At 35.8% G+C, this 13,826-nt stretch overlaps 1 protein-coding gene across 1 annotated transcript in view; it reads left to right on the top strand.

The window, feature by feature from the left end:
- Positions 1 to 12,923, top strand: part of TMEM47 (transmembrane protein 47) — a 29,680-nt gene extending 16,757 nt beyond the window's left edge. Inside the window, exon 3 of the mRNA XM_057538010.1 lies at positions 9,535 to 12,923. Within this exon, the coding sequence (XP_057393993.1) occupies positions 9,535 to 9,713 (179 nt within the window). The 3' untranslated portion in view covers positions 9,714 to 12,923. The remainder of the gene's footprint in view (positions 1 to 9,534) is intronic.
- The last annotated feature ends 903 nt before the right edge of the window (positions 12,924 to 13,826 follow it).

Genomic DNA, 13,826 nt, shown 5'->3' with positions numbered 1-13,826 from the left:
ATATAAAATCAGAAGTGTTCTGCTGCCCCCTGCTGTTTGTGTTCATCTTCTTATACCCATGAAGACTGGTCAGAATGCAAGGGTCATAAAAACAACGGTCCACAGGGCTGAAAGAATGTAGAAATAGATCTAATTAAAATCCCTTAAGTGATGTGCTCAAGATCACGTAGTAGTTACTGGTGGACCTGGGGCTAGGAGGCTACTGAATCCTAAACGGGTGGTTCATTCACTACTGAATCCCTCATTCATTCATTCACTCTTTATTGGGTACCTATTATGGACTGGTCATTGTATTGAGACACCTATAAAACTGGCTAAATAGCATGACAGATACTTTCTAATAGAGTAGAAAACACTACTACAAAAAATATTTTGAAGTCTTAGGCGGTGACCACAATATCATTATATTGTTGATCTCGTGTAATAAAGGTCTCTATTGTGAATCATTTAGTATAACATGAAGATTCTCCTAAAGATTCCATCATTCTCCAGTTTATTTCTCAGTTCATGGATTTGCCACGGCTCTTTTCCTATTTTTACAATGAAATAACTTAGATATTTTAATTATAGTATAAGTTTATCTTTGCAGCTAGGATTTATTAACATAGTGATTAGAGAGTCAATTATAATAGAATTTCTTGATAAATTGTTCTGAAATGATATACAGTTCTTTAAAACTGGAATTATGTTTTGAATAATTTTTAGAATACTCATATTTCTGATTTATGAAGATATAGAGACAGTCTAGACATTCTCTTATAAATATCCAGTATTATTGTGCTACCTAGTTACTATCCCATTTAGCCTTTAACTTACTCTATAATGGCATATGCAGAATCTATAAAGAAATCTGTTGTTTAAAGCACCTATTATAAACATTCTTAAGAAATAACTGGAAGTTCCAGTTTTTTCTTATAAAGTTCTATAGTTTTTCCCAAGTATAGCAAAATTTGTGAAAATGTGAAAATAAGCACTGGTTGTAACAGAAAACATATTGTAAATGAGTATAAGTTAAAGGTAATGGATTTGGTCAAAAAAAGATTTTGATTTAACTCTTGCTGCCACAAATATTAGTAAGTTATAAAATAACGAGACGAATCCCTAAAGCAACATTCATACAGTATTATTCTACCTGCCAAGACCGAAAATGAGCATTATACTGCTACATTTTAAAACTGTACACGTGCTGAGATTTAATTTTACTCATTCTCTTTTGAGACTGTGCTTATGGAAGCTTTTTTTGAAATAACCATTAGTTTAGCGTTCACTTTGCATATAAGCAAGGTAAAACTTACTGGTTATTTGAAACATGTCATGAAAAAGTTTCTCTCTCCCATCTGCAAAAAGCCATTAAAGAGTTGCCTGTAGCTGACTTCTGGAAAAGATATTTATTAAACATAATAATCCATTTATGATTTGGGTGTAAGATTAACAAAGTTGGAAAATCTGCCTACTTGAAACAATGCTAGCTAAAAATCATGGTTGTTTTATCTTGCTTGCTTCTTAGGAAACATACTTATTCTAGTGGTTGGCTTGTCTCACCAGTTTAGTGATTCTTTGTAAATGTGTATTTGGGACTATTTTCCGTTTTTACTCATCCTGGTCTGCTTGAAAATGGTCTGTATTTCTCCGCTTTTCTCACAATATTTTCTTCTCCAAATAATATTAAGCTTTATCTTGGTATTCACACACATAGGGAATGATACTTATCTCAACTAAGAAATATTCTTTTTTTTTTTTTTGCTTCTGCTGAAACTTGCAGTACATAAAATCAAAACAGACATAGCACTACCACTTGGAAACATCTCTACACAGAACTACATCATTAATTCAGTACCATATGCAGTGCCTGGTACTCTGGGGCACTCAGTAAATAGCTGAATGAATGATGGAAAGAAGACTGAGGAATGTGGCTTATAATCTGATAGGGAAAAACAGGCATGAAAACAACTAGCTAACTGTAATTTGGTTTTTCTTAAACCATTTCTCTGTTGGCAATTTATGAAGCAGCAAGTTCCCTGTGACCACAAATCTAAGACCAAAACAGCTCAAAAAAGTAACAGTTGTAAAGATTATTTTTCATATATCCATATTTTCATTCATTTATTTAACAAATATATGTTGGGTGCCTATAGTATGCAACTACACTATCTTGCTGTTAGATAATATACTCTTAAAGGGTTTTTACTAAAAGCTGATGATTAAGTCTTATAAACACAGCCAAACAAATTTTAAAGGTTTTCTTGTCTTCTCTTTTTCTCTGAGGTCCTTGATTTAGGGTGGGTTTGCTACCTGCTTGAATAATTGCTAGAAGATCTAAGAGCTAGCCATCGCTGCAACCCATCTAAAACATTGTCCTATGTTCCACAACTCTTCTACCTTCAGTCCTACAAATTTAAACTTCAGAATAAGATGTTCTCTATAATGATACTGTTGATGATAATAATAATTAACTGAGCACCTACCATGTGTCATACTGCTAGACCTGTAGCACACTGCTATCTCTGCTATAACAGTCTTAAGATTAGGTATTTATTTTCCTCATATTATCAGTGAAGAAGCAGCCTCAGAAAGGTTAAGTAATTGTCCGGTGTTGTCCAGCTAGTAAGTTGCAGAGCCAGGGTTTCAATTCAGGGCAGCTATCTAATTTGAGAGCCCAAGTGAGGTTTCACGAGTTATCTGTACTTGGGTACATATAACACAGAAAAATAAGAGCCGAATCAGCCTTGAATTTTTAATTCAGCTGCCAACTGTGTACTACAGTTGGAGTCCATCCTGTAACTCCAGTTACCCCATCTCTTGGGAGCAACACCTGAAGGATGGCAGCAACTCAAGGTGTCATAAAGACCACAAGCTGATCAGTACAGCATGACCGAAACATAGCACATCATGAAAACTGTGCACATGTCCAGTACAGTTGACTATAGCGTGTTTTTTATTGTGTAACTGACAATGACAGATAATGCATGAGGAGATTCTGTTACCTGACATCTAGTTCTCACTAAAGACTTGGTGAAATTAGAGGGGTTGCCTTTTTCTGGGTCCTTTTCTTTTATTGTCTGGTTTTGCAGATCTTTTTATGCCCCACTGGGACTTAGGATGATTGCTTCCTTTTTTTCCCCCATGGCCTTTAAGACAAGTTGCAGAAAATTCTGAGTCTTTCATAATTCAGATTTTAAATGACAGAATCCCCACTAATTGTATTATTGAGGATGTTCCTTTCTGTTATATCTGCAGAAAGCCTCCTCTAAATGATTGTTAATGCAGAATGGGGATATTTTGGGAGGGGGTCCTGCACCTGCTTTCCATCTCTGATTAGAGGCTTGTGTATTGCAGCCCTCCTCTCCATCCTGTCAGGCACAAGGAGATGGCTGGAGGTATTTCAAGTCTAGATTTTGACAGAAAAGTCAGTGTCCAGCTTATATTTCAAACTAAAAAGTTCTTCACAGATCTTTATCCATATCAAACTACCCTTTGGTTAGAACAGTTTACAGTATCACCATCAAGAATTCATTTCATATGTACTGCTTAATTTTAAGTAGTTATAGATTAAATTAAAAAGGAGAGAAATTGATAGCTTCATGTTAACCTTTCATGGGCAAATGTTTTTTATTCTACAAATATTGTTTCCTTTATGTGAATTTGATATTTAGGGGACTTGGCTGGATAGTCCTATCAATTTTGTCTTTAAATTATCTTCTAAGTCTATAGCTTCTTTTTATACACCACCATTACTGAGTTAGTTGAGGATATAATTCTTCCTCAAGTGGAACATCTCAGTTCCCAAATTTGAACTTCCCCCTAATTAATTTTTCTGTGGTAACGTCTGAGTTAGACTATGTGACTCCTTCCTTTCCCTTTCCTGGAATCCAGTTACTCAGTTTTTCTTTTATAGTCTTTACTTTCCCTGACCTTTCCCACTGATGTTACCTTAGTCATCACTGTGCACAGGTATCCATGCACTGACTAACCTCCTAGGGGCCTGTCCTCCTCCAGTCTCCTCCCTTTTAGGCTGTCTTGCATACAAACACATGAGATGTAGTTCTGAAATACAAATCTGGTCTTGTCACTTGTTCCTTTGGTTTCCCCAGAGGCAGAATCTGAAGCAAGGAATCAAGTGCAAGTACTTAATCTGGGAGGTAAAAGAAGGGATATGGAAAGAACGTGAGGCAGGGAAGAGAAGGCAGCCAATAAAGAGTACATTATCAAACCAGTAGTCACTGTAAGCACCTGGAGCTTAATCTTCCTGGAAAAATTTTGGAAACCAGTGCAGAACACACCCCTCAGAGTTACCTCACTGGAAGGACTAGGGAATTGGAGTATTTATAAACCAAATGCTGATAGTCATTGGTAAGGGCTGTTGGTGATGATGGGGAAACAGCAATGGTAATTTCCCAGAACACTGTACCTGCCTCAGAGTCAGGCAAAGTAGCTTTTGTGGCCAGAGGAAAAGTCAGGCAAAGAAGTGCAGGTGCTAACAATTGAAAGTCAGGCTGACATATACTGGAATTATGAGGATGAGAGCATAGGGTACCAACAGCATCTACAATTCAAATAACCTCTGAAATGTCTCCCTATAGAAACCAGTCTGTATTTTTATGACATGCTAATAAGTCTTTTATAGTCTAAACCAAACATTTCCATGTGACTGTGCCCTTCATTCTACCCATGTGAATTTTCTATGGGCACAGCCTCTTATATCTCTAAGCTTTATGGAAACTGCTTCTTCTTCCTAGAGGTCTTTTCATGTTTCTCTTCTGACCGAGTACTGTCCATCCTTCAAGAACCAGTTCAAATAGTGCTTCGTCTCTGAAGCCCTCCCTTCTTTCTGCAGGCAGAAGTGGTACTTGGAATACCATTAGAGCTCAATAAACATGATGAATGGATTATAAGTGAACATGCCTCTACTATTACTGTTGAACACATTTGTTTGTATCGGTGTGTCTGTCTCCACGATAGAGTATGAAATATCAAAGGGCAAGGGCTGTGTCCTATCTGTCTTACCTCTTTCACCTAGAATGCAGTGGGCATCCAATAAATGTTTGTTGAAATACTGAAATATCCCCATGTTAGAAAATATTGACTATTTGAATATTGAATATTTCAATATTGAAAAATATCCCCTTAAAGAAAACTAGAAATAACACAAGAACCTCTAAGTTCTTGTCATGTTTCTGTCTGCACAATTTCATGGCTGGTAGTTTTTTTTTTTTAAATTAGTTTATTTATTTATCTATTTTTAGCTGTGTTGGGTCTTCGTTTCTGTGCGAGGGCCCTCTCCAGTTGCGGCGAGCGTGGGCCACTCTTCATCGCGGTGCGCAGGCCTCTCGCTATCGCGGCCTCTCCCGTTGCGGAGCACAGGCTCCAGACGCTCAGGCTCAGCAGTTGTGGCTCACGGGCCCAGTCGCTCCGCGGCATGTGGGATCCTCCCAGACCAGTGCTCGAACCCATGTCCCCTGCACTGGCAGGCAGACTCTCAACCACTGCGCCACCAGGGAAGCCCCGGCTGGTGGTTTTGTTGCCTCTTTTCCAAAAAGTAGGGAGGGGGAATAAAATGAACCTCAAATTCCCTTCAAATTCTAAAATGCTATACAACTTGACTTATGCCTCTGAGATAGAGCATAGACAATACCACAGCCAATGCCTATTATGTTTCATTGATTGGTGGTAAAGTAGAAACATAGTATGGTGTTATTTTCTTGAGTTCTGGACTCTAGGTGTGTTTGTTAGTTTCCTTTGCAGCATCTGTGAAAGGCAAGGAGGCATTTTAACCTGCATCTCTATATTATATTAAATGAAGAAAATTATTTACAAATGCAGGATTATATTTTTTTCTCAATTTTGCTATTACATTCATTTTTCTCCGTGATTCCAAAGAGAGTAAAATAATTCAGAAGCATAAAGCGTTTTAGGGTCATTTCATCTGGCAAACAACACAATAAAGTTCCATCTCTAAGAAAGCCGCTCAAGAGAGAGAAGGAAGCCAGTGGAGCCTAATGGAGTTGTATTTCTACTTTTCCCACTAGAGGGAAACTATATCATTATATTATACCATGAAGACCAAATATTTGCTAAATAAAACACATTGAAATGAATATTAAAAGCAGGCTAAGGGGGCTTCCCTGGTGGCACAGTGGTTGAGAATCTGCCTGCCAATGCAGGGGACACGGGTTCGAGCCCTGGTCTGGGAAGATCCCACATGCTGCAGAGCCACAACTAGGCCTGTGAGCCACAACTACTGAACCTGCACATCTGGAGCCTGTGCTCCGCAACAAGAGAGGCTGCAATAGTGAGAGGCCCGCGCACCGCAATGAAGAGTGGCCCCCGCTTGCCGCAACTAGAGAAAGCCCTCACACAGAAACGAAGACCCAACACAGCCATAAATAAATAAATAAATAAATAAAATTAATTAAAAAAAAAAAAAAGCAGGCTAGGTGAACACCTCACTCCAGGAACTGGCTGATTCACAAAAGAAGCAGTATAATCCTTTTAGAATATAATTCAGATCAGTTTTTACTTCTCTGCTCGCATTCCTCTTGCAGTTGCTCATCACACTTAGAATGAAATCCAGACCCCTGACCATGGTTCACAAGGCTATTCCTGAATGAGCCTCTGGCTGTCTTTTCTATCTCATCTCATGCTGTTCCCTTCCTTGCTCTCTGTACCGCTGTACTGCATCCATAGCATCCTTACTGATGTTCCACTGTACCCAGTGTGCTCCTGCATCAGGAGTTTTGCACTGCCTGTGCCCTCTACCCAAGATCGCTCACTTCCCACTATATTGACCTGCACCCCTCACTTCATTCAGGTCTGTGCTTTAATGACTCCTCCCCAGAGAGGCCTTCTTCAGCTCTCATTTAAAAGAGCAGCCTGCATCCCTCTGTCTTGTTTTCTTGCTTTCTTGTGTTTTCACATCTCTTAGCAATACCTGCCGTATTCTGTATTTATTTACTGATAATGGTGTGCCTAGCCATGAGGGTAGCAACTTGTGTTACCAGTGCCTTAAACTGTGTCACTTTAGAAACATTCAAGTATTTGTTGAATGAGTAAATGAATTTTACTGTTTCTAATTCACATTCATATTTCAATCATATCCTGGCAGGATCAGTCATGATTTGACTAGTGACCAGAGTATAGAAACCAAAGGAGAAAAATGCCTTTCTTTCTTTTTAACTTACTTAGTAACTTTGGATTTTTTTTTTTCTGTAGTTCATGGTTGATAGTAATTGACTTCTTGTTAGTTTTAAGACATTTAAAACATGAAAGCACCTTTTCCATCACAAAGGCACAGAGCCAGCCAGTTTTTAAATTAATACACATTTAGCACTTACTGGCTGGAAATAGAAGTGTGGATTATATAATATGCTGTTAGTTGTTCTAACAATGACTTAAAACTTTTTCTGAGATTTTTAAACTATAAACAAGGTGTGATTTCTGTTTTGAATGTTGAGAGATTCTCCTGTTATATGGACCTACTTATCCATCCACTGTCAGTAGTAATGTGGAAGTATGGTAGGCTAGTGCTGGCCCAGAGCAGTGTTGAGCTACATGGCAAAAATGTTTGGAATTCTTATATCTGCTTCCAGAAAGGTCATTTCACCCCTAGTCTGAGCGTTATCGAAAGTAATAATTTTGAGGAATCATGCCCCCTCATGAGTTTTCTGTAGTTCATCGGTCTTATGCCAGAGATAGATGACTGTTATGTAGACTTTCTAGGAACATTAGCCATATTGGTACTAATGATATTTTACAGGTACTGAGAATAGATGAGAGTAGATTTTAAAGCACGAAATTCCAGTTTAATTAAACACACTATCTATTCTCTTGCTGTTTTAAAAAAATGTAATAAGCTGTATTATTTTTACTGTGTCAAAGTTTATTCTTGTCTCCTACACCTTAATTATTCACATTTTTGTTGTTGCATTTTTGGAATTTACAGTATTTTTAAGATGAGTTAAATAATAATTATTTTAACCCAAAATTTACGTTATATATCAGGCGTTGGTAAACTTTTTTTTATAAAAGGCCAGATAGTAAATACTTCTGGCTTTGTGGGCCACATGGTTTCTGTTGTGCTACTCAACTGTGCCATGAACAGTACATAAATGAATGAGCCTGGCTGTGTTCCAGTATAACTTTTTTTCAAAAACAAAAAGCAGGCCAGATTTGGTAGTTTGCCAATCCCTGTCACATATTACTATATCTCAGATTTTTCAGGGTGAAGATTGTCTCTTGAGGGTGGAAGCCATCATATAGTAGAGAACAAGGCAGATAAGGCAGAACAAGGCAGAACAAGGCATCCCATAAATTCTCATTAAATTGATTTAAATAAAATAGAAGGGAATTCCCTGGTGGTCCAGTGGTTAGGACTCTGTGCTCCACTGCAGGGGGCATGGGTTCAATCCCTGGTCGGGGATCCCACAAACCGTGCGGCGTGGCCAAAAAAAAAATAGAAATTATATAATAGTTGATCCAATAGAAAGTTATGATTTTGAATGGAAGACATCACCTCATGTATAATCCAGTGTCTCCCATATAAAAATATCCACTGGATAAATACCAACTGCATTTTAGATATTTTTTTAAAAAGCACCTCCCCCTTCCTGATTAACTGGTTTCTTTTATTTTATTAAGTATGACTCATCACATTTCCCCTTTAGCCCTGCCTAAGAACTAAGATTTAACTAAGAAGTAAGAGCTAAGTTTTGTGCCCTATTGTGGTAGACATCATTAACTTAGCTTTTCTAGTACGATTATCTCCCATGCCTTCATAGACTTAATTCTTTTTTGAAAGTAGGTGAGGAATAAATATATAAATGTCATCTGTTATATCTAATAGGGTGTAAGTTGGTGTGGCTTCTTGACAAAGATGACTTTTGAACCCATTTTAAAAAATGAGAGGTATGGACTGGATGAAAAGAAAAGAATAAAAATAGTTTTTGATCAGAGTAAGGACATCAAGGTAGGACTTGGAATATTGGGCTGAGTTAGATGATACTGAGAAGTGACAGCAACAAAAGCACATCTTGAATCACAGGTACACCACCAGTTTCATCAGTACAAATGATTTCAAAGTCCCCAATTTCTCAAGAGTATAAATAAATAACAAGGGTTTTTAGCTGCTATTTGGGGTCACTATTCTTGGAAAGCTATTTACAGGTGTTGTATAGTGAAACAGTTTAGCTAAACTAGTACTACTTGCCATAATAGTGATAATTATATATGTGTTTGTAAAGTGAGAACCATTACTTTGTATGCTCATATAAATTATATTACACTAATTATTTCATCAAATACTATTATAGTGATTTGCTGATTATTAATAGAGTAATTCTTACTGTACTGTGAAATAGTGTTAAACAGAAAAAGTTGTCCATATTTTAAAGTGTACCATCTAGAATAAGCAATGCTTCAAATTTTTTGGCTTTTTTGTTTATTTGATTAAAGTGTAATTCTCATACATATGTATATTTGTATATCATTTTATTTCCTGTAAATAACATTTTCCTAATTTTGATTTGCTTTTTTTTTTAGTTGTTTTACAGGTTTGCAGCCTGGTCCTTTACCCAATCAAGTTCATTGAAACTGTGAGCTTGAAAATTTACCATGAGTTCAATTGGGGTTATGGCCTGGCCTGGGGTGCAACTATATTTTCGTTTGGGGGTGCCATCCTTTATTGCCTGAACCCTAAGAACTACGAAGACTACTACTAGAACCAATAGTCTCAAATTAAAAAAAAATCAACCATCCAACAAAAGGATTACATCTGCATCTTTTCTAACTCACTATTTTCTAAAACACTTGTGGAGCATCAAGCAGTTTGCTCAGTTGATTTAATATCTTTTGCCTTTTGGCTGTCAACATCATAACCAGCTTTTACATCCATTTTAGGGACCTGCACAAATTAAGAGAGCTGATTAGACATAGGCAAATGCTGCAAACTTCCAATATGTTCATGTCACTTTTCTTGACAAGCGAAGGGTCTATATGACAGCAACCATTGTGAGAAACTAGTTGGAATGAGAAATGCCTGAATCTCCTATTGCCTGCAGGGGAGCAGCTGGCATAAGCAACGTTTAGAAGCTCCTTTGTGCTGACAAGGATTCCACTGTTAGAGTCCTTATCGCCTGCTTATCCCACCCAGTGACTACATTGACCGTTGGTTATTTGCTTGAGTGAACTCTTGAAAAGTGAACTTCCCTTCAGCATCTAACGGGGGTTCTGAATGTAATTGGTTAATGATACATGTTCCACCTTCAAGAATACTTGTTTTAAAGGGAGGTTATGCTTTGGCAATCAGCATCTCCCTGGGAAGGAAGTCAAGACTTGGAGACATGTGCTTTTCATTATGTGGTTAGAAATTTTGCCTCAGCCATATCTAGAATGAGGAAAAATTGAGTCTCTACTTTCCTTGGGGCAACTAGAAAGAAATATGCATGAGTTGCTTTTGTCCTAAGTACCCTTTAAATCACTTACCAAACATTACGGCAAACAGTTGTGCATATGTAACAAGCTTAAATATTTTTATAGAAGGTGAACCATTAGTATAAATGGTAATAAGTTGTTTCCTAGGCCTACACATGCATTTGCCTTTTGCACATAAAATAAATGTTTGCTCTAGTGAAGTGATTTGAACACTAACCTTGTACACATTTTTAAGAGGCTTAGATCGGTATTCACACTTATTTACCGTACAAAAGTGCATATACCCTAAAGCTTTTGCTCTATGTTCTCTACTGTTTCACTGGAAAGTGTTAATAGAATTGTATAAGATGAAAAATTGAAATGGTGTTAATCTGAAAATTAATGATTCTTCTGTAAGCCCTGTAGTTCAAAAGAGAGTAGCAATTAGGATGATCATTTTGTTTAAAATTCATTAAAATAGAAGGCTGCTTTTTTTCCAAGTATTTTAAATGTCTTCATTAAAAAATAAAGGAATAGTGATAGATTTATATAAACGTCTAAATGTCAATAGAGGAGTAGAATTCATCTGGTTATCACCTGGTCCTCTGAAGTTAACTAATGGGCTAACTGATTTGTGCACACAATTATGATGGATTTACGGTAAGGGAATCATTTATTGACTGGTCAAATGGAAGGAAGTATCAATAATAGGGAATAAGCTTGCAACGAGTCTTACACTGCAAACTTGTGTTAATCCTGTTTAATATACAAATTTGGTTAGTTTAATTGTAAACATATTTTTATATCAAATATACAGCTCTAATATAAAAATTATAAATAATTATTTTTGTTAACAAAGACATTATTTGGCCCTCTTGCAGAAAGAAGCATTGGAGAAATCATTTAAAATGTACCTGTGTTCTGTTATATTGCAAAATCTGTTAAGAGCAGGAACACATCAATAGTATTTAATAATTTGCTTTACCTCCCAAAGCAGAGTTCTGCTTTCAGCTTGTCTTAAGAACTGTTGCCAAAACAACAGGAAAAAAACAAAACTATTTTATTATTCAAAGGCTTAAAGAAACCCCTCTTATCTTGTGACTTTTCTATGGAATCACAAAGTAAATTTGAAGAACCAGGCTTATTCTTATTTTAGCAATGACAGAAAAAAATGATTAAATGCATCCTGGAGAGAAACCTTTATAAAAGTATATAATTCTGTATAGAATCATAAGAAACTATGAGTGGAAATTTTCCAGAAAGATATTACTATTATAGAATCTTTTGAAGCAATTTTCTTGAGAAATAGTAAAATCTGGGCCAGACTATCTTGCAGTTAATTGCATATTATCAGAGCAGCCTGAGAAATAACGGTATTTGTTGGAAAGGGATTTCAGCTACTAAACACTCTTTATTGGGAGAGAATCTCTTTATTCCTGAATAATGGAAGAACAGTACTTTGGTGCTGACATCAATGAGGCAGTTTTCTTAGTCCTAGTAGAGGATGCAGTGTGCTGTTAGACCAATATCATATCTTGAGTCTTAACAAAGTTTTCATTCTCTGTCAATATGAAAAGCTGGAAAGTGACAGAATATAGTATAGGCTAAGGCACACATATTTGCAGTTTACTGAGAAGTAGATTTCTTATATAACTTTTTTCCCCTTCCCAATGAAGAGCCCTATGCTATATTTCTACCATCACTAATATTTGAAAGTGTTTCATTACTAACAAGTTCAATATAACATGAAAGTTGTCATTGCTCATCCAAAATACTGTTTTGTCTATCAGAATCAACACAAGTGAATTTTTCACCCACAATAACATTATGTCTTTGCAGCTTCAGGTTTGTTTAATGTTTTCTTACAAGCCAAACTATTAACTACAATCCCATTGTTTATCTTAGACAGAGATATACATACATACATATAGCATAAAGTACTCAGCAGGGCTAGTTATTTGGATTTCTTGCACAACAATTTAGCTTTTTGTAAGTTCAACATGTAAATTTTAAAGACATAAATATAGAGAGACCTATGTGTTTGAAATATAAATGATATATATGGATTAGCATGTACCTGTATATTATTAAATATGCAATGAACTGACTGGTAAGTGACGTCTAATTGTATGGCTAGCAATGTAATTTATTCAGACTGTATTTTTGTACAGAGCAGCGCACACTAACCTATGCCTCTGTGTCCTCTTTAATGCCTAAAACTGTGCCTAGAAATTTCATCTGTCTTAAAAAATAAAATATACTCCATGCTGTTTATGCTATTAGTTTCTCTACTGCTGTTATATATTTATTATTTTAAAATATATGACATGTTTAATACTTAAATATGAATTCATGCTATTCTGGTTATTTTTATTTTAACAGTCCTCTGGGGGGAACCTGTTTATCACTCCAGTGGTTTTGAGTTTGCAGTTTCACGATCAGTTCTTCATTTCATGATTTTTGTAGCTGACATGAAGTTATCTATGTGGAAAAAATAAAAATAAAAGTGGCTTCACTGATGTGGTTTGACTTTGTGTCTTCTCTACTGTGTGGACTCTTTAACAGGTTTCTAAATTACATGTCTTCAGTTCATTTTCTCTTTTATAAAGTATATGTTATTTAGAAAACATAGCTTGATATGACATGTTCATTTTGTATAAAAAAATTTTTAACTATATTTTGTTTCAAATTATCTCCTAAATCCTTTCTATCTTCTGCAGCTGAGTTATATGAACAATAAAAGAAAGAATATTAAGTGTCTTTTTTAACTTTCTATCTTAAAAGGCACAGAGAGGAGATATAGTGTAGGCTCTCCTTTTTCCTATTGCCTATCACACAAGTAGAAAGAGGAGTAGTGAAGGGTTTGATACTCTATTTTGGTTTTTGTTTAGTTTTCAGTAGTTACAAGGTATGTTAAAGCAGGCTTTCCTGCATTATTTCTATTTTTTAATTAGACACTAAATTTTCAATGTGCGTATGTGTATGTGTAGAAATTCATAAAGTCCAAATTTCCCATCACCCTTTGTGTATTAGATAAATGTTAAGTATACTTGGAAAGAAATTTATATTAGAGCAAAAAATTCACTTGTATGATTGTCAGAAAATTTTCTGGAAGGTAGAAATAGAACCATATATAATTGAGCAAACTTTCTTGTGTTGATAAAATCAGTTTGAATATAAAATATATATTTTTTGTCATGCCTTTCATTTCTCATGAACGCTCAAATCTTGACAGGTTCACAGTATATTTTTCTGCTAAAAAAAATATTGTAAATCATTCATAAATCTATGAGGTATTTAATATCAAACGTTCAAAAGTATGCACATTTATGTTATGAATTCTAACATTTTCACAAATTTTCTGTCGTAGAAATTTTCCTTCTCAATGACCTTATTCTAATTTGTTGGAGCAGCATCATTCA

The sequence above is a fragment of the Balaenoptera acutorostrata genome, chromosome X (genome assembly GCF_949987535.1).
Source record: "Balaenoptera acutorostrata chromosome X, mBalAcu1.1, whole genome shotgun sequence".
Taxonomy (NCBI): domain Eukaryota; kingdom Metazoa; phylum Chordata; class Mammalia; order Artiodactyla; family Balaenopteridae; genus Balaenoptera; species Balaenoptera acutorostrata.
This window is presented reverse-complemented; position numbering and strand designations above follow the sequence as displayed.